Source organism: Sinohyriopsis cumingii, chromosome 1 (assembly GCF_028554795.1).
Source record: "Sinohyriopsis cumingii isolate HCF-2022 chromosome 1, ASM2855479v2, whole genome shotgun sequence".
Taxonomy (NCBI): domain Eukaryota; kingdom Metazoa; phylum Mollusca; class Bivalvia; order Unionida; family Unionidae; genus Sinohyriopsis; species Sinohyriopsis cumingii.
Genome location: NC_142961.1, coordinates 32,213,584 through 32,235,547, shown reverse-complemented (window position 1 = coordinate 32,235,547; position 21,964 = coordinate 32,213,584). Strand labels below are relative to the sequence as shown.

Here is a 21,964-nt window from a genome sequence, read left to right as displayed (position 1 = left end):
TTAGTCAATGTGGTTTTGATATTAGATGTCAGACTGAAAACATTTTCATTGGTGACCTAATGGACATCACAAGTCTTCTAGTGAAAACCCCATGTCAACACGATTTTTCATTCGGGAGGAGTAGCAATAACAAAATTTTCAAGATGTGAATGCTGCCATGGTGGACATCAGACAATAGATGACAGACCATATCATAAGCTCTTCTTGTCTATAACTTGTAGATCTAAACAGAGATCAATTATGATTTAATTTTAAAAAATAGCATTTGATATAAGTAACTTTCAAAAACTGGAACAAATATTATGGGTCAGTCTAAAAGACAGCATCCTCAAAATAAGATTTTCCAACTATATAAGTGATAATGACCATTTAAAAAAAAAAAAGTGCTCTATCAATTTTGACCATATACTGACAGGGAGCACCATGGAATCAGGATATTTAGGTCAAACTGTTAATCTCATGGTGAATAAAGCAAGCTGTAACGACAGAAAACCTTCAGACTTGCTTTGGAACAAATTCTCCTTGAATTTCACCGAGAATACTTTGGAATCAAGACCATTTACTCCTGTACAGAAAATACCATTGTGTCTGCATCTGAATTATCATTACTAAGAAAGCAATCCTTTTAGTGATTTTTTTGTTCTCAAGACCTGCTCACCAAACGTCTACTAAATTTGAAAAAAGAACATTCTTTGTACTAAAGCATCTTCACTCGAGTGTATTTCATACTAAGCATCTCCTATGTACTATTAAAAGGATCTCACCAGTTAATAGGGGCGCTCACCAGTTAATATGTACTTTTGAGAGAGTGACATATGTAAGGTGAAGTAGTTTGCATTTAAAACATGCACAGTGGAGAGAATGTTGGCATACCTCTATGCTACATTAATGTAATGTGGATATTTCTTTGGATATTGTAATTTTGGAAATTTTACATGATTTAAGCACACTGCTAACTAAAATGACTGCTCCCTTATGTTAAAAAATCAGCCTGTATTAGTCTAAAGTACACTATACATAGCAGCTATTAAAATAGGGAAAATGAATTTTGCCAGACTAGACAATACCAGCTTCTGAAAGTACAATGAATGAATTACCAAATATATAAAATGTAAAAAAAGTTATTGGCTCTTTTTTATACAATTTACCTCTGAAGTTCAGGAAGTGAAAATGACCAAGCAGAGCTATCACTTTTTCGAAAGGTGCACATCTGAAGTAAGGCCAAGCTTTATACTCTATAACCCATAGTACACCCATCAATCATACACCAAAATAAAGGGAATTTAAGGTTCTTTGAATTAAACTTAGATATACAAGGTCTTTTTTAAACAGCCAGTATAACCAGTGAGGAAAGCCAGGGAAATTCTTTTTCTTTAAAATCCTAACCCTATGCAAAATACGAAACTGTAGAGCGCCACCTAAAGCGTTTCTTTGACAGTAAAGCATCTTCATGGTACTAAAGCATCTCTTTGACAGTAAAGTATCTTCATGGTACTAAAGCATTTCTTTGACAGTAAAGCATCTTCATGGTACTAAAGCATCTCTTTGACAGTAAAGCATCTTCATGGCACTAAAGCATCTCTTTGACAGTAAAGCATCTTCATGGTACTAAAGCATCTCTTTGACAGTAAAGCATCTTCATGGTACTAAAGCATCTCTTTGACAGTAAAGCATCTTCATGGTACTAAAGCATCTCTTTGACAGTAAAGCATCTTCATGGTACTAAAGCATCTCTTTGACAGTAAAGCATCTTCATGGTACTAAAGCATCTCTTTGACAGTAAAGCATCTTCATGGTACTAAAGCATCTCTTTGACAGTAAAGCATCTTCATGGTACTAAAGCATCTCCTTTGTAATAAAGCATCTCTTTGGTAATAAAGCATATAATTGGTACTAAAGCATCCTTGGTAATAAGGCATCTAGTTGGTACTAATTTTGGCAGCACTAACTGCTCTCAAATTCATTCAAAATTGTCATTACATCATTGCATCTTGGTATCAAGGCTTTTAAAAGTTGCTAAAAAGCAATCAGTTAAAAAAGCACAAATTTAAAACAGTTTGAACTAGCACAAATGTGTTTCTTCAGTAGAATCATCCACTGTGAATGCAACATGAGATCATGTATTTTTCAGTAGAATCATACATTGTGATTGCAACAAGAAATCATGCATTCTTCACTAGAATCATCCATTGTGATTGAAACATGAAATCATGCATTCTTCACTAGAATCATCCATTGTGATTGCAACATGAAATCATGCATTCTTCTCTAGAATCATCCATTGTGATTGCAACACGAGATTATGCATTCTTCACTAGAATCATCCATTGTGATTGCAACATGAAATCATGCATTCTTCACTAGAATCATCCATTGTGATTGCAACATGAAATCATGCATTCTTCACTAGAATCATCCTTTGTGATTGCATTCTTCACTAGAATCATCCATTGTGATTGCAAAAAGAAATCATGCATTCTTCACTAGAATCATCCACTGTGATTACATTCTTCACTAGAATCATCCATTGTGATTGCAACATGAAATCATGCATTCTTCACTAGAATCATCCATTGTGATTGCAACATGAAATCATGCATTCTTCACTAGAATCATCCATTGTGATTGCAACATGAAATCATGCATTCTTCACTAGAATCATCCATTGTGATTGCATTCTTCACTAGAATCATCCATTGTGATTGCAACAAGAAATCATGCATTCTTCACTAGAATCATCCATTGATTGCATTCTTCACAGAATCATCCTTTGTGAATGTAATATGAAATCATAGTCTTCACTAGAATCGTCCATTGTGATCGCAACATGAAATTGTGCTTTCTTCTCTAGAATCGTCCATTGTGATTGCAAAAAGAAATCATGCATTTTTCACTAGAATCATCCATTGTGAATGCAACATGAAATCATACATTCTTCACAAGAATCATCCATTGTGATTGCATTCTTCACTAGAATCATCCATTGTGAATGCAACATGAAATCATGCATTCTTCACTAGAATCATTCATTGTGAATGCAACATGAAATCATTCATTCTTGATACTACTGCAACTTTCTAGGGAAAATGTGGAGATAATGTATAATCAAAAGGTTAAATATCAAGGTCACTATAACAAGGCAGTTTTTGCTCAAATATTTCAGTTATTTTTGTGCAGGCCTATTCAACACAATAAAATACGACGTCATTCATAGTACTCATACTTAATCATTGTTTTCTCCCTGAAAGTTTTATTATTGAATCCAAGTATGAAATTACACAAGCCTAAACAATATATAATTGCTCATTTTATTTGAGGAAAATAGCCACTCATGCACATTAAGCCAAAACTAAAAATACTTGGGATTCTTCTTTGGGCTAAGGAAAATACTTGTACCAAGTTGAACTGGAATCTGATCACTGATGTAAGTTTTCATCTGAAAACCAAAACAGAAGTGAAATAGTTTGCTGATGAAGTCTGCTTCAAATTCTTTAATTCTTTCAAGTGATCAAATACGTATAGACACTATCAGAAGCAAAACAAGTAAATCATATATCAGTTTAATCATATCCATAAATTACCATCATTATTGTGTATAAACATAATTTCAGGGCACAATTAGAATCCTTCATCAAAATATCCCTGACATATTTAGGTTTGATTTGTAATAATGTTGCAAACTATTACAGAATCTGACTAAATGTAACAAAACCTTTTGAACTATAATTATACAAATCTAGTGTTATTATGATTAATTATTCAGACAAATTTCAGGCTTAAAATCAGTTATCCTTACATTTCAATTTCTACAAGTTTGTTGCTTCATTACTGGACAGACATATCAAATATTTCTTAGCATTATACAAATGGGAATCTAACCTCATTGATAGGTAATTAACAGAACAATTACAATTATGTAATAGCAATACAGTTCAAATTTCCTTCAAGTATGTGGAATATACAGGTAGAACAATATCACAATCAGTCTGAGATTAATTTAAATAATCACTGTCAATTTTAAACACATTATATATTCCCTACATTTGTTGTCTCCAATGATCATGAAGTCATTACAGCACAAAATCAGTTTTATGTACTACTGCATATTTCCTTTTTCATTATATAGTTCCATTTCATCTCATTCCAACTCCACACTTTCTAAAATATCCATTTTTCATTCATTAAATAATCTCTACATGAATTAAAAATAGTCAGCCTCAATTCCGTTTTTTTATATACTGTTCATTGTTTTAAATAACTGCAAATGCTGGCGTAGTTATCACTGTCAGGCTGAATAACCATGTCATCCAATGCATTTGTATTCTGTTGGCATTAACAGAACCATGTAATCCAGTGCATATGTATTGGTTGGCACAGAATCATGTACAGATGCAGACTTGAAAGCTCCATTGGTAAAGCCAGTCTACAACTTGGAACCAGCTCCCTTCGGCTGGATATCTTTCAGCTTCATTGCAAGACCCATGTTACCCTGTATCTTCAGCTTGCCTTGGAAGAATGCCTAAAATAATACAATAATATTTGTAATCACTTGTGACAGAATACTGTTAATTCTCCCACAATAAACCCATGGCACATTTTTATCAAATACTGGCAAAATTTCATGTAAGACAGCCTTTTCTGATAAGTGAAATATCCTCTAATTAAAAACAATTAAATGGCTGACCTCCTGGGCATATTATATGACAATTACTGTTCCAGTCAAAACCTGTCTACTGTTAGATCAGATGTAGTAATAATTACTTAAGTCTTCAAAAAAAGTCCCTTTAAGGAGACTGATGCACTACTGGCCAAAATAGACATTTTTTTCTTTTTTTAACTGCAGAGTGTTGAATTCATCTTTAATATTCTTGATCAGTAAGACTTTGAAATTGGCCATGGTGATGGCAATATTGAATGTAAGATAGCCACAATTTCCATTTAGGATCAATTAGCCCTCATCATGAGTCTTTGGTTGTAAACTCTATGTCAATAAGACTATCCATTCAAATGAGTAGTGACACCATTAGCACCATTTTCATTTAGGACCAGCTGATATTATAAGAAGTCCTTTGCTATAAAACCATGTCGATATGGCCATTCATTCAGAAGGAGTAACAATAACAAGACAGCCACCATGGTGGTCATACTGGATGTCACATTAAAATCATTTTCATTTAGAAACAACAAGATGCCATATGAAGTCTTCTGAAAGAAAAACCCTAAGAGCCGCAATAGCTCAGTGGTTAACGTGCCTGACTCATGACTTAAAGGGTGTGGGTTCAAAATCCTACCATTGGACTAGCCTGGGTCAGTTACTGTGGTGTGTCCTTGGGCAAGGTACTGTACTACAATTACTTTGGCACTATGTACTTGTGCTGCAATGCCATAAAGCAACAAAACAAACATGATCAAAACCCTGTGTCAATATGGCTTTCTCTTTAGGAGTAGCAATAACAAGACTTTCAAGGCAACCATAATGGTTATCAGATCAGCACCATTTTCATTCAGGATTAACTTAACACTATAAACACCATGTCAATATGACCATTCATCTAGGGGTAGATGTGAAAAATTTTCAAGATGACCACATTTACAGCCAACAACACCCTGGGAAGAATGTGTGTGTAATGTTTCATGTCAATCCTCCATGTAGTTTTGGAGGAGTAGTGATGATAATCTTGTGCTAATGGATAATGGATGATGGAAAACAGGCCAACTCAAACTTCTGCTCTATGACTTTTTTAATCATATGGCTGATGTTCATCATTTGTATAAACCTGAAAACCCCTTCATGTCAGTATGCTTTCTGTTAAATATGGTCAAATTCTGTTGAGCGACTCTGTGATATCATGAAAAATGTTTTCTGATATTAGTAATGGCAGTTATATTTGATGGTGGATCAGCATTATTTGCAATAATCTGAAAGCCCTTTATGCCATGATGCTTTTAATAAAATTCTTTGAGCAGTTTCAGAAAATAGGTAATTTCAATTTTTTAATAGTAATTGTAGCCATATTTATAGTCTGTTTGGCATCATCTGTACAAGGCTGAAAGACAATGATACTAAAATTTTGGTCTAATTCTGTTTAGCAGTTTTTGAGAAAAAGTAATTGAAGGGTAATTCTATTTTTAGCAAAGACAGCCATAATTGAACCAGTCTGAAAAGCCTTGATGCCAGAGAGCTCCTTTTAAATTATATGCAATTACATCATGATTTTGTAAAATAAGTTGTAAGTAACAATTGTTAACAACATCACAATACTTGTGAGAGATGAAGGCCATAAAATAAGCTCACTTGGTCTTACAGTCTGATGAGCTAAAAACTCATCTGGTTTCTGTGTGTGTGTGTGGGGGGGGGGAGAAAGCCATTTTTTTTTTTTACATCTTGAACATCAATCAATTCAAATGATGTTTCTATCAGAGCAGAAAAGAATGATGGGATCAATGAAATAGTCATTAACAGAAAAAAGGAACTAGATTCATGAACATAGATCCTCAATATGTGATATCCATATAACTGGCTGGCATATGGACATCAGTAAATTTAACATACATGAAAATGAAAGGTTTAAAGAATAGCAGGAAGTACAAGGAAATTGAGTAGGAACTAGATCAGTGTTTGCAAAGCATGTATGCCCCCAATCCCTCAGTGCAATAAAAAGAAGCTGAAGTCTTGATAATTCCCAAATTAAAAAAAAAAAATCTGAAAACTGGTTTAGTGGCATGTAGATCTTATCAGGTCATCTACATATGTATACAACCCAAATTTGTTCATATGAAGGACTGTATTTCATGCAATTTTTCGTACACACACAAATAATTATTCATTTCAGAGTACAAAAGATTCTATGTAAATTAAATTACTATTTTGTGGTACTGATTGTGTACAAACAATAAATGAATTGTATCAAAACATGGTCTACATAACACACGATTCTCTATGACTTAACCATTCTAACATCCAAAATAAATGTGAATCCAATTACACTAAAAATAAGAGCACTCAAAATAACTTTTGTTGCTGCTGAAAGAGAGAGAGATTGCTGAATCAATAATGTCTCAGTGTGCAAGCACATCTGCATTTAGGGTGTATCTCTTTGTAGCTCTTATGGTGTGTTACTTTGGAAAAATGATTAAGATCATCTGTACATGTATTATTTATGGGTATTATTTATCAGTAAGTGGTACACAATAATACAAGCCCAAGTCAATTAGTTAAGTGCAACTTGTATTCTTACAGCAGCAGCAATAAAATAACTCAGAAAGCTTGATGTTTCTAGTGAATACATGTGTGAGATCAAGATGAAACAATGCAGTGCCAGTGTGCAAGGCTGTATTTATTAGGGCAATTTTTGTTAGTAGCTTTTGGAGAGAGAGAAAATGACAGGTTGCAGGATGATTGTAATCTGTATTTTCAATTACCTGACAATTGTAATCTTCCTCATGAACTAGGACACTACTATATTCCATTATCAATTAACAACTCTAAATGAACAATTCATTCTTGTTTTAATTATAATATAAAAAAACAAAAAAATATATGTCTATGCAGTGTTAATTACAGGAAATTTGTTAAGCTCAGGCTTTGGACAGGTTATTCCAGTTGACACCTGACTGAGGGCAAGATTCAACTGCAGAAATCAAATTAATAAGGCTACCAATAGGGTTCCCAGTGATGCTATCTATAAGGAAATTAACGTATCTCCATTTTGCTATGAAATCTATTGTTCAAAAATCAGATTTTGTGAGGACAAGTGATCACATACATCACTTGTTATTCTGGCAAATGGTCTGTGATCTTCACTTTAGCATGTACTTAGATATAATTTTTATTGGATAAGAAAACAAAAACAAAAAATGGCTTCCAAACTCATTTAAAATGAATGTGTGCTTTGTTAGTGACCAGCTTAATAAAGAGCACTCATTAACATTAAGATGTACTGTAAAAGCCATTATCCAGTAGTTAATAAACAGCAATTGATATTGTAATGACAATGAGTGATTTTATGCATTAATCAAATATATTTTCCCACAAATAAGAGTGGATCGATGAATGAGAGTAGATTCATAATTGAAAAAATAATTTTCCTTGCAACAATAAATAATCAAAAGGTCTTTCTGCACAATTATAAATGCTTATTTCTTTATTTCTTGATCTCCTGTTTCATTATTTGATGTGATAAGTGAAGAAAACAAACAAGTCAGGTCAGTTTTAGTTGAGGCTACAAATAGTTCTTCATTTGGGATTATATAAAACATATACTCAGCAAAGGTCTTCATAGCTTGACGTATCTATATTATACATCGGTATTTTTTCCAAGCCATTTAAATGAGAACTTGATTAAAATAAAAAACAAAAAGTTCAGTGACCTGTCTGCTTGATTATAAATGGTGTTTCTTTGATTTCCTGTTTCATTATTCAATGCCTGAATTACAAATTTACGGAAATTTAACAAATAGTTGGGTAAGTTTTAACTGCGGCAAATATTTTTGTTTTTCATTTGGGATCAAATGAAACATATACTCAAATAAAATACACTGGCAATTTAACATATCTATATTGTACATCAGTATATTTTAAAACCTATTTGAAATGTGAACTTATCTTCTTTATTCAAATAAAAAACATCAAAATATGTGGTAATTTTTTATATACAAGAATGAATCTCCTGTTTCATTATTCGATGCATCACTTAAGAACTTACCCAAGTTAATCACCATTTCTATCATACACTTGTCAAAACAATACCCTGGTCATTGGACCCAATTTGTATATGGTTATGATATTAACTGCACATTCATTTCTGTTAAAACAAATGGCAATACATTATATTTGTTTGCAAACATAAATCTTTTTTGTAGAACTTTCTATGACAATTTAAAGAAATTTCTGAAAAATACAAAATGATATGAAAAAATGATACATTTAATTAATACTTATTTTTATTGCTAGATGGTGCATGACAAATTTAAGGGTACAAAAAAATACATGAAATATGAGTTTTTGCTCAAGCAAGCTAACAAATTTTCCAAGTCAGACAGATGGCTGGATGGGGCCAAAAATGCCTCAGGTGCAAGAAATGAGGTATTAAAAATGAATGAAAGTTGTTGCTGCTAAAAGGATGAAGATAAAGGCATCTGAAAAGACCATGAGAACTCGAATGCCTTGTATTATTAATCCATAATTTGTGGGAAACATTACACTGTTCTGCCATGTTTGTATGCACAGAGATGGATTTCATCCTCAGCATAAATTATCTTTAGTAAATTATCATTTCTACTTGTATTTCCTATTTAACTCCTCTGTATAAGGCATACATGTAATGATGGTGTTGCTGTTGCTGAGGATGATTTTATGGTAATGGTGGCATTAAAAGGAAAAACAAAAGCAATACCTGCTGTGGGTTCAGTTTGCCAGTCATAAGGCTCAAAAGATCCTCATCACTCATATTTAATGTCACATCTCCCTTGGCTGAAACAAATAAATGATGTTTGATTGAAATTTTCAATATTCCATGATACAGTATCAGCTATGGTGACATCTATCTTGCAATAAATGTAATGGCATGTTAATAAACTTATTGGGGTAGGGGTAGAGTGCAATACAAATCACATTCTTTCATGTGGATTTTTTTTTAAATTGGTAAAAAATAGAACTTAAATGTTGATAAGGACTTTTTATTTGTTCAACTTTTATTTTTCCAACAAAGCAATTTTGGAACCCCATGATCATGTACATATTAACAAATTTTGATTGACAGGTGGAGCAACCAAATAAAAGAGGAACAGATGAATGTCCCAAAGAATACGATCAAAATATCAATGCATAGCTTTAATTAGTCAAATCAATAAGTTTGTTTGACATGTTCACACTATGGACAATACTTGACAACATTCAGTCAGAACACATCACACAGAACATCAAGTAACCAGTCTGACCTTGCATGACAATATCAGCATCTCACTTGAGAAACTGTTTTAATACAGTTATTAGTAACCTGGTAGAATAGCCATACTTAGACTAATGAAACATATGCAAGAGAGTTTCAGCCTGCAAATCCTAAAAATGTTTGAGAATGAGATTAAGGTTTTTATTCACAACAGATAAAGCAAATATTTTTAGGAAATTATGTTTCTCCTAAAATATTTAGCTTATCACATACATTAGGATAACATTCTTTGCAACCTCTGTATCCAGCCCTCCTAGAAAGATGGCTGGGTTGGATGGCTCTATGAATAAAGCCAGTTCACTATGAAGCAGTATAATAATGTTTGGTCCAGCTGATTGGTTTTCCTCTGGAGTATGTTCAACATATGGATGGCCAGCTTGGTTACCAGTCTGAGATAAGCAAATCGTGACCACTATAGTCATATACTAAATGTCTGTAAGGTGAACTAGATGGTCAACAGTCAGAACAGCAAAGGTTGGATTATAAATGCCATGATGGTTGGGTGGCATGGCTGCCTTTCTGTCCACCCATCCATCTGGATAAGTCAAACTGCAACTTGTTTGGTCTGGCCAGCCATATGTCCATATGACTCTACTAATGCACCTCATGTCTAACAAGAACACTGTCATGTATGGGCGCAGTACAGGTACTGTATATTCATGCCTCATGGTTGGAGATACCTACAACTCTTCACCCTCGTGCTCATAGGCAGGGTGATATTTGACTTCGAATTTTCATGCCTTGTTGACTGAGCAACAGGCTTATCCCCAATCTGATCCTGAATAATTTCTGGTTCCATCATTGACAATCTCATCTCAATATAGCCTTACTTATTAATAACAGCATGCACAATTCCAACTCTTGGTTGTAATTGTCTATCATTCCAAATGCATTAAGATCTGGCATTGTCTTCTGAATCTTCCTTGGGATGGTGGAGGGGAGGGGGCATCTCTGCATCCCGAATTTTAAGAGATTCTAAGTGGGGTGTAAGCTCAGTACTTCATGCTGAGAAGAAATAGATACTGCTCAGTTTTCAGGACCCTTGAGCTGTTTTCTAAGGACAATAGACCATGCATTATATAACTGTACTGCACACACTTTACAAATGTGTGATTAAGAGCATTTGCACAGTACAGGCATGCTTCATGAATGTCCTCTACTACTTTGACAGGGTTCATACAGAATTCTGTTTCCCAAACTTTCAAAGATCACAAAACTAGACTTCCAAGACCTATTTTTGCTAACATTTTGCATACATGTCATGTTATATGAGAAAACAATGAATGCAAAATACTACAATACTGTTTAATGATGAAATTCAAACTATAATTATTCAAATCTAACAACCTTGGACAATTTTTGGGTGATTATGGAAAGAAATTAAAATGTCTGGGTTTATTTAAATTTTCAAAGACTTTTAAAGACCTCAGGGTAATCTGCGAAAATGAGTTATAATAGTTTAAATGCCTCAAGACAGTGTCTGGGAAATTACACCAGTGAAAATATGTTACTATTTGAAGTCAAAAGTAATGAAAATGAACATTATAATTTTAAAATATATCAATAAATTCAATGGATTTTTAAAAATATTGTATTAATTATATAAAATGCATTTGTACTTACAGTACCACTGAAAAGAAAAGTGGATGAATAAATTTAACATATCTAATTTGAACAACTGGATTGTCTAAAGGTTATTCTAGCACGTGGTGCAAATGTGAAAAAGTGTTTATAACTGTAGCCACCTAGTGTGTAGAATGGATAGTTAATCTGTAATATTTGCTACCCTCTGTCTATTATAATATGTCGACAGAAAGACGTTTTTCCATATCTACTGAAAGGCTGGATTTGGAGGCAACAAAAAAAGTTATCGTAATGTAATGTAAACAGGTAATGTAATTGCTGGAGAAAATATTAACTAAATGACTATTTTTTTAATCAGTGGGGTGAGAAACTGCATGTAACTTACCATAAAGAAACCTGCATTACCAGGATGGAAAATAATAGATCAGATGTTTGCTTATTTTTGCAATCTTTAATCACTGATTCTGAATGACAAAAGAGCATCATTATTGTCTACATCTACCAATGAAATGACCTTGTAGGTAGAATGGACTGAAGGTGGAAGATAGCATTTCGACAGACAAAATCCAATAGATTTACTCATTTGCTGCCATGAACTAAATTCCATCCATACCACTGTCATATCGGCATGTTCCAGCATTTCCAATTCATCATCTCCAGCAATGGGAAATGATGATGAAGTATCATCAGCATGCAACATAAATGCTACCAGTTATGACTGCACTAAGGAACACCACTCTGGTAAGGTCATTCTGGCTTGGTTAGATGGATTCACTGGCATTGCTGGTTCACTATGAATTGTGTTGAAATGGTTGGTCCAGTGCGTTGGCCCGCAAGTTAGAGATAAAAAAAACTCCTGACAACTGTAAATGTTCATTTGTACAGCTTAACTGGTAGGTTGGCAGCTGTAACAGTGTAGCATGGACAGTATATGCCTTGCAGTCTGAATGGCAGTTGTGGTATAGTAGGTATGGCAGGCTGGCTATGCAGTCTGTCTGGGTGGCTGGCTCTATGGTTTGAGCTTAAAGATTCCTGAACAATGTAATGATACACAGCTCATTTGTATGGCTGGACCATTCTGGTTCATCAGTCATAACAGCATACCAAAGACAATATATGCTTTGCAGTCTGGCTGGCTCATGCAGCATGGTTGAAATAGAATGGTTGTCTGTACAATATTGGTCCAATTGCAAATCTTCACGTCCAACTTGTTTTCATAATATTTTGTCCATGGACTGGTAACAGATTGCAAGCCCTCACCACTAATGGGCATGGTCACATTTCAGAGCCATCACACCCCACTGGTGGGGACCTAGGCATGTGGGATTACAAGATATAAACACTATACCATATGTTCTGGCACTGTTGCTCATCTGCAGGTGGCGAAGAAGGTATCTCAACATCACTCATGAGACTAATCAACAATTCTACTGATTCAAGGGTAAAGAAACATACTATTAAAGTTGCATCAAATCCATCCCCACCAAACAGTTCCTATTTGATTTTCAATGTATCAAATCATTAGGCATGACATGTTTTATATGGATGGAACTTCAGTGATAGTTAACCAATAATTAAATTTACTTTCTCTGAGTGAATGATGGATTTATTTCACCACCTCATCCATTATTCATTCATTTCAAGTAAATAACCTCTGTGTATTCTGTTATCTATATGAGTAGTCAGAGCAACAGTTTATCAAATGGTCCAAGACATTTGCCTTTACAGCTCACACACACATCTCTTCTTTGCCTGTATGTGTTTGAGTCTCAGCTAGACCAAAATGGTATGTGAGGAAGCTAGCCAGTAGCTTCCTGTGTATTGGTGGTTTTTCCCAGGGTCTTCCAGAACTTTTCCTCAACCAAATACTGGTGCCATGTATAGCCCATTATGTCTTGGTATTAACCCCACACCCCACCCAAAACCAAGCCAAACTACAGGTATTTAATCAAATGTTGTGGCCTATACCTGAGTGTGAAGTTCCCAAAAATAATCACACACTCCTCACATTTGTTATATTTCCTTCCAGACCAGAAAATACAATGCAGCAATTGTGGGAGTAAAATGTCAACTACTGAAAACTCGCACATTGCAATAATTTAACTTACTTAGTTCAAATTTACTTTATGTGACTTTTCTTTCAGTACAGCTCTCATGCAGGATGCAACAATTTTGCACAAACTATTGGGGAACAGCTCCACTGATTCAATTTTCCATAAATGGTGTTAAAATAGCATGTGAAGGGGCCATTATAATGTAAGAGATGTGAAAATCATTAAACATGTGAGCTGCCATATTAATTTGTGTGATCCCTTGAAATGGCAAGGAAACAACTGCGAGAGCTAGATCAAGTTTTTATAGACTATCTTTGGAGTACATGGACTAAAATTCAGATAACAAAATGGTCAAAATTGTGGTTGAACAATAACATAATGGAAAGGGAGAGACATATGAAATATTACCTGGTCCTCCAAATGTTACACTTCCATTGCCATTTTTGGCATCCACAATCCAGATTCCCTCTTTGCCATCTGCTCCTTTGACCTTGAAGCAGAAAACTCCCTTGATCTTATTCACTAGATTAGCACCATCCTGCAGTGGAAATAGTAAAAAATAAAATATCTGAAAAGCATGCAGCTAACAAAGTGATCAGTAACTGTTAGAAAAGAAAATACCAAAAAGATCTTGACAATATCTCAGTTATTGATAATAGTCTGTGAATTTTTGGATACAAAAATGGTATAATTTCAGTCCAAATGCATGACAAAAATATGCTTTTATGAAGAAAGATACTCTTCAACATTAGTCTGCTCGGGTACAACAGTATTAGACAATCTGCATTGTTCATTAGTCAACTGCTCAGGTACAACAGTATTAGACAATCTGCATTGTTCATTAGTCAACTGCTCAGGTACAACAGTATTAGACAATCTGCATTGTTCATTAGTCAACTGCTCAGGTACAACAGTATTAGACAATCTGCATTGTTCATTAGTCAACTGCTCTGTTCACATTCATGTATAAGGAAGTGGAGGAACTTGGTTGTTTACACTGAATAACTCAGGCACTGTACTTAAAACAGAAGACATTTTTCTTTCCATAAAAAACTGAAGATTACTAATTATATTCCTAATGGCTTCATCTTTCAATAAATGAGAAACACCAAACAGGGATATTCAAGTTTTTAGTCATATATTTAATTTTTGAGTTTTATTTGCACCTTTGTGTGAAAAAGGATTACAATGTACAACAATATCTGTCAATATAACAACAACCACCTGCACTACTTGACCCTTGTGAGAATGTGAGATGCTGAGGGAGACAACATGTAATGCTAAATACAGTATCTACAATTGGATACATTATAAGTTAACATGAAGTTAAGCATATAACAAATATATATTGTAGATGTAAAACATTCTTTATCTTTAGGCTTCCGTAACTCATCCAAGAGAAATTCTTTTAAAATGAACACTGCTGGAAAGTAATAAAATAAATCTTGTATCTAACAGTCATGTTTTGAAAACAGAATAATTGTGTGTGTGGGTGTGATATTTGGAATTTTGATGAAGCTTTAAAAAAATTTCAGCCATATCACTACGATGTTTGCAGTGTGGCAGTTTATAGTGATGTCTAGTACTGGGGCATAATGCTGCAGACATGTAGCATGATGTCTCACCCAGTCACATTATCCTGATACCGGGCCAGCCAGTCCTAATGTTAACCTCTTAATGCTGTGCTAAGCGAGGCAGCTGTTAGTACCATTTTTAGAAGTATCTGGTATGATTCGGCCAGGGTTCGAACATGCGACCTGCTGCATCTGAGGTGGATGCTCTAATCACTAGGCCACTGGAGTGGTCCAGGATGTAAGTAAGAAAACAAACCCGAGAATACATCCAATAAAAAAAGACTGCCATTGGGCAGTGGATACAAGGGAATTACTTCATAGTCTTAATGCAAAGACAATATTTTTACAGAAATGTTCTAAATATTCCTCCATAAAAAAAATCTCTGAAAAATAAATTTACTGAAGGTGTAATGTTCTGCTACATGCCTGAGAAAGCAGTTTTCTCAATGTATTCAGCTACATTTCAATAAATGTGGAAACAAAATTGACGGCTTACTTTTTCAAGTGCCTTTTTGATTTCTTCAAACACTGGAGCTGACTTGAAACCAGACACAGGTTCAACTTTAGGCTGGACCTTGGGTCCCTCTGTCCCAGCAGATGAAGCCCCTAAACCACCTTTAGGCTGCAGGTCCTTTAATTTCATGGCAAGACCCATGTTGCCTTGGAGCTTCAGCTTTCCTTGGAAGAATGCCTGAAAGAAGAATGAATGCCAGACTCTGAATACTGGTACAGATGTTAGTTGATGGTCATGTGGAGATGCATATTAATTTACAGACTTAGTCAAAGGAAATTGCACATAATACTTTATGTACATGTTTTAAACTTCCTTGTGACTGTTTTCATGTTTTAATCTGTTTAAATTAGTTAAATCTATTTCAAGCAGAGAAGAGCATTTTATTATTAAAGTGCATGTAAAAATAGTAATTTTATGTGTGAAATTAAATTTCTGTAACCGCTCAGCTTCTTGAAATAATGCCTAGATGAGGAATTTAGTAGAAAAAATGCCTCAGATCTCTTAACCTACATAACAAATATTTTAGTGAAAAAAATGAGATCACAGCCACATAGAAAGCTGTGAATTATATATAAAGGCGGTTTGACTAGGTACTATATTTAGAACTGAAAGTACTTCAGGAGGTATAAACCTTAAAGATCATTCATTTAACAAATACATCAGTTTATACAGGAATTTTTTAGAAACTACTTTGTGTTAAGAAAAATTTGGGATAAAAAACATGTCAGGAATTCATAAAATAAAGAAATTGGGATGATACAGGGAACCCATTTATAACAATGGTCAGGGTCTGCAAACTGCAACTGTCTTGTGTAACATATCATGCAATATCAAGACAAATCAGTTATGTGTATTCTCTTTTGTATACAAGTAGGATGAACGATGGGGGGATGGAGCAAGGGCATCATTTCCAATTGATGCATATTAAATAAGAAATACTTAAAACAATGATTTTTAATATATTTTGCAGAGAACCATGTGAATGTATAAGAAGACTGACAAATGATCACTGTAAAGAGTTAATGTACATTTGTATACTCACCAAGCAATCTGAATTATATATAAAAGTAATTTCATCGAAAATGTGTAGAAAGAAACTTGATGTTTGTGACGTTTTTCATCTGTCAAGTTCCATTTGAATCCAAATACTTAATTTCTTGCAAATAAACGTGCACCAGTTTATACAATACTATATTTTTTGAAATATTCATTTATACGGGACATATATAATGGGACTCATTTCCAAATAAAAAGTCCAAATCAGACAATGGGAGTTCCTGATAAGAAACTACTATTTAGACTAGGAAATACTTGAAATGAAACTCACTTAGGGATTTTCACCGTGCCATATACTTCAGATGAACACAGGAATAGGTGTGACATGGTGTCAACCAAGTTTCAACTCAATTTCGATGGTGAAGAGTAGCCTCTAACAAACAGAGGAAATAAAAAGACTGAATAAACCCTATATTGACTGAAACTAGGACTGCACTACTGCAGAACAAATGGGGAGCAGCAAATCATTCCACCCCAACAACTTAAATGGTTCTGTTCAAGTCAGAGTCCATCTGCAGTACATACAACAATAGCATTACAATGACAAGTGATTTGTATATATCAGCGATTTGAAGCTGATGTTATCTTCTGAATGTTTTAAGAAAATAAAGATCAAATCAGATCAAAGAATATGGCCGTAGCCAGATAATGACTTCAAAACATATATGAATTATAACATGGGGATATAGGTATATTTAAGTGGTTAATTTTCAGAGGAAACAAATGAGGGAGGAGGTGGTACATATATGTGGCAGTGACCAAAACTGCTCCAGACAATTGCTGGTAAGTCAATGCATGTTCTAGACTTCTGCAGTATATTCATGTACAAAATATTTCATTCCAATTAAGGCAGGACAGACAACAAGGATAGAGTTTATTGTTTAGCAAAGAACTCTTTGATTTGCAGTTGTCAGTCAATTTATCATGTGAGAACTGGATGGAAATTATCATGTGAGAATTGGATGGAAATATGACGTGGCTTTCATTTAATGCTTGTTATTAATGCAGCAAGAACTTGCGGTAGGTTAATGTTGATGATTTGCAGGTAAATATTAGGTAGGTAAATTAACGACAAAGATTTTCTTCAAGAATATAAAACATTTTGTCAGATTAACAAATCAAACTTATTAATTTGGGAATAAAACTCTGCAATATTAAATTGATTAAAGGGTTATAAAAATTAGGAAACCACACCATGGCCCTGTTTAATAAAATATGTTATAGTGGTGTTTTCCTGTTTTTGATTTATGCTGTAAGGTGATAAGGTTACCTAATTAACATAACTGTAATGCAATGAATGGAAAAACAGAAAGAAAACACTCAACCAAATTTTTTTAAAATTGGTTGTAAACAAGATATGCAACATGAAACATGAAGAACTTGGACCACAACAGGTCACATTCATATCAGGCCATTCACATTAAATATGAATAACATCACAGCTGGAAATATAACAATAGCTATGGAGCTATAAACATCATCAGCAAATAAAAAGATATAATTTTAAAAAATTCACATATTTCTTATCATATTGGAGAATAACAAAATTTAGGTATTATTTTGATTTTATCAGAGGTTTAGACTTATTTGATTTCATTACAATTAAGCAAATATCTTGGAGTTCAACACTTAGTTAATATTGTTCTGCAATTCAGGAAATAATCTAACTGACCACTCATGGGGCTACATTATACAGTGCATGAAAAGCTAATACACTAAAACCTGTCTTGAGAGACCCTGCCTTCTGCCAACAAAATGTGGTCACTAAAGACAGGTGGTCACTCATAACAGATCACTGCAGGCAGGGACCAGTTTTCAAAGTTGAAATTCAAGGAAGTCAAATACCCATAATTACTATACACTTATTTTGTTCCTTATTAACAGTTCTTGTTAAAATATTACATGCATTCATATATAAAAATTTATACAGCTGCACTAAATCAATCATAAACAATGTAATTTATGTTTGATGCTTATGTGTAGTCCAATGGCATTATGACTTATGAACTGCAAAATTAGCTAAAAGGTAACACTTATTCTATCCATATATTGTAAAGGTAAACTATGATAATACTTACTCAATAAATGTATTTACTGACAAATTCTAAGTCACCCATGATATTGAAAACAACTCGATCTACTCAGCACCTGTCATGTTACAGTGAAAGCTTGGTGAGAAAATCTCTCATTATGAGCATCATGTGGATTTTCACAACAATTAAACAAAAAATGCCAAACTGTGCATCCATGATTGCTAAAAAAGATGGAATGGTTAATAATAACAGGGAGTTTGATGAATATAGCTCTAAAATAGCTGTTTGTGTTAAGTACACAAGTCTGGTTTATGGTCTTTGGCATATAACTTTACCTTATAACTCTAACAAAGCAGATAACCAAACTGAATGTTTTGCTTCATTTTTTATGCATCCTAGCAATAATCCACACTCCACATGTTGTCTCTACTCAGCAATTATGGTTGTAAAAGATTAAAAAAGGTCAGTGGTGTTTGTATCTGTTTATGTCACTGCACTCATTCATAGCAGTGATAAAATGTACATTTTGCTTAAAAATTGTTGCTGCTGGTTGAGTTCAGCAGGTGGTTCATGCTCATGGCAGTGCATTTATAAAAAAAAATCTATGTGACAATTGTGGTTGTAAATGACAACCTCACAACAGAGGTTACTCTGATCAAGTTTACAGCTGAAGAAAAGAAAATATACAAAATTCAATTGCAACATTCATACAAATATGTATAAAAATAAATGTCCCACCTCTTGAGGATTCAAACTTCCTGTCATAAGCCTGAGCAGGTCCTCATCTGCAATAATTATGGTCACATCACCCTTGGCTGCAAAACAGTAAGACACAATAATACACAAAGCATCTCAAAATTATGTCTCTGTAGTAAAATAATTGCTTTTCATCACATTACAAGAATGTATTGTCTGAGGTGTGTCTGAAACTTATCTGACATAATTATTTCAACTAATGCAGCACCAAATCGTCAACCTGTCATCAAACTTAATACAAATTCCAATGATTCACCACTGACCAATACTATTGCTACTTTGGTGCAAGTCATTAGGTATTTGTGCCTAGATTAAACGCCTGTCAGTGAACTTAGATTTAATGGTCTGATATCTGTAAATAACATATGAAGTTATTACGAAAAGAAAAACTTTAGATTTTGAATAAAATGATATGCTACATTAATATTAGGTATACCTAGCTCCACTCTGACAATAGGTCTATTAATTTCCTGATGTCATGTGTACTAGGGTAAATGGATCAAAAGTCATTCTTATTAAAACCACGAGAACCTGAAGCTGAATTTTGTCCAGGTTTCAATTTCTTTTGACTATTTATTCAAATTTTAATTAAATAAACTGAAAGTGAAGTATTATAACATAGAATTTCCAAATGGTTTGAATGTGGGGTCTGGGGTTGATGGAATTTTAAAAAATAGTATCCAATCAAACTAAAGTGGAATTTAAAAAAATGGAAAAGAAAATTTAGCCCAAAGGCATATTCTATCATTTAAATGAAAAGAGGATAGAGAATTCCTCTTGGCAAATGAGAAGCACCATACATACTTGCGTATAAGCCGAATAATTTAGGAAAAAATAAAGACCTGGAAGTGGGGGGGGGGGCAGCTTATCCGTGGGCCAATGTGCAAATTTTACAGTTTTTAGGTCTTTTTGTTGACTACTGTAATGGCTGTAAATCCAGGGACACGAAACAATAATTTTTTCCATGTCCTAAGACATAGGCATGTAAAAAAAGTGACTTTTGGTGACCCGACAATTATTACACTGTTATAAAGTACTATGATTGATTTTGTTATTATTTTGCATGTGCATATTTTCTGATTTCTCCAACACAAAGTTAAATAAAGCTAATTACAGACTTCATAAATTCGTGGGCCAGTTGAGTTTACCCGGGTGACCATGCTGAACTATAATGTACAGTACTTACACAGTGCAAAGCATGCATAGCGTCACTTAAATCCTTACTTATTCCAAAACACAGATGCAGATTTTGCTTTACTCATTGTTTCGACCAAATTGCGTTCTTCCAGATAACATATCGGCTAGTCCTTAATAGCTGTTTCATTTACTTTGAATCACACGCTTACGAGTTACTAATTTTCAATGATATAAGCGATCTACAAATTGAGGTAATATTTTTAAAAAGGTATGCACATTTATTTGTACCAAGCACATAACCATCATAATTTACATGTTCACAAAGATTGGTAATAATGAAGGCTAAAATTGTCAGAGATCAACTAAAATCAACATCAATCAATTTTAGTTTTGTGGTTTAGCTGAACAAACATAACTTTTCACACAGTGGAAAGCTTGATATTTCGGTGTCTCCTATGTTGATAGTCAGCAAATTTTTCTTTTGTTTTGTGACAGCAGTATATTGCCAGTTAATCATTAAAACCCTGAAACTGGCTTGTGATAAGAGGGAATTTTGACCGGTAACTATATTAGTTTAACTTTGGTATATATGGTATAAAAATGCCAGGCGTTCACTCATGTTTCTTTCGTGGGAATGGAGCTATAGCATCTATGGAGTTACAGCATTTGTAGTGATCATTCTTGGGATTGAAATTAATTGTGGACGATTTTATTATTTTGGTTTATCTTTCTGTTTTGGTTTATTTTTTATATTTTTTATTATCACAGAGGTAAAAATAATCATTAAATTACGTGAATAATGTTTAAACTTAATATTCTATTTGGTGAAGAAGCAAATGCTTTATACTAAAAAAAATTATTTCGTCACAACAATAATTCACAGGTGATACAACAGAACATGTAGGACTTTTAGAAGAAATGAATATCGAAGACATAATGTAATAAACAGGAGTTCTCTACAAAAATCCAAAGATGCAGTGAAATTGGGAGGTAGGCATGGAGTGACCCCATAAATTGGGAGTTTTTTCCCCTCCCCACATGACAGATATGGTGTAAGGTCGCTTACATCAAAGCAAACTACAACTCAGCTTTTATGGTATTATCATAATTTTCAAAGCTTTTTTTTGCAAAACTTTATAAGAAAACAGAAAATTTAATAAATGAATGGGCTTATATGCGAGTATATATAGTATATCATTAAAATAGATTTGACAGCATTTTAAAAAAGGTGTTATGACAATAATTTCTTATTATCAGTATAAAGAATTCTTATTATAGGGTAAAGGCACAGCTGGACATCTTGTTT

The 21,964-nt window shown here is 33.8% G+C and overlaps 1 protein-coding gene across 1 annotated transcript in view; it reads right to left on the bottom strand.

Annotated features, from left to right (window-relative positions):
* Positions 1-3,544: 3,544 nt before the first annotated feature.
* The window catches only part of LOC149806650 (sterol carrier protein 2-like), a 91,949-nt gene continuing 73,529 nt past the window's right edge, over positions 3,545-21,964 (bottom strand). Inside the window, exons 17-21 of the mRNA XM_089956167.1 lie at positions 19,504-19,580; positions 15,659-15,853; positions 13,997-14,126; positions 9,396-9,472; positions 3,545-4,519 (exon numbers count right to left, since the gene is read on the bottom strand). Coding sequence (XP_089812293.1) covers positions 4,424-4,519; positions 9,396-9,472; positions 13,997-14,126; positions 15,659-15,853; positions 19,504-19,580 — 575 coding nt within the window. The 3' untranslated portion in view covers positions 3,545-4,423. The remainder of the gene's footprint in view (positions 4,520-9,395; positions 9,473-13,996; positions 14,127-15,658; positions 15,854-19,503; positions 19,581-21,964) is intronic.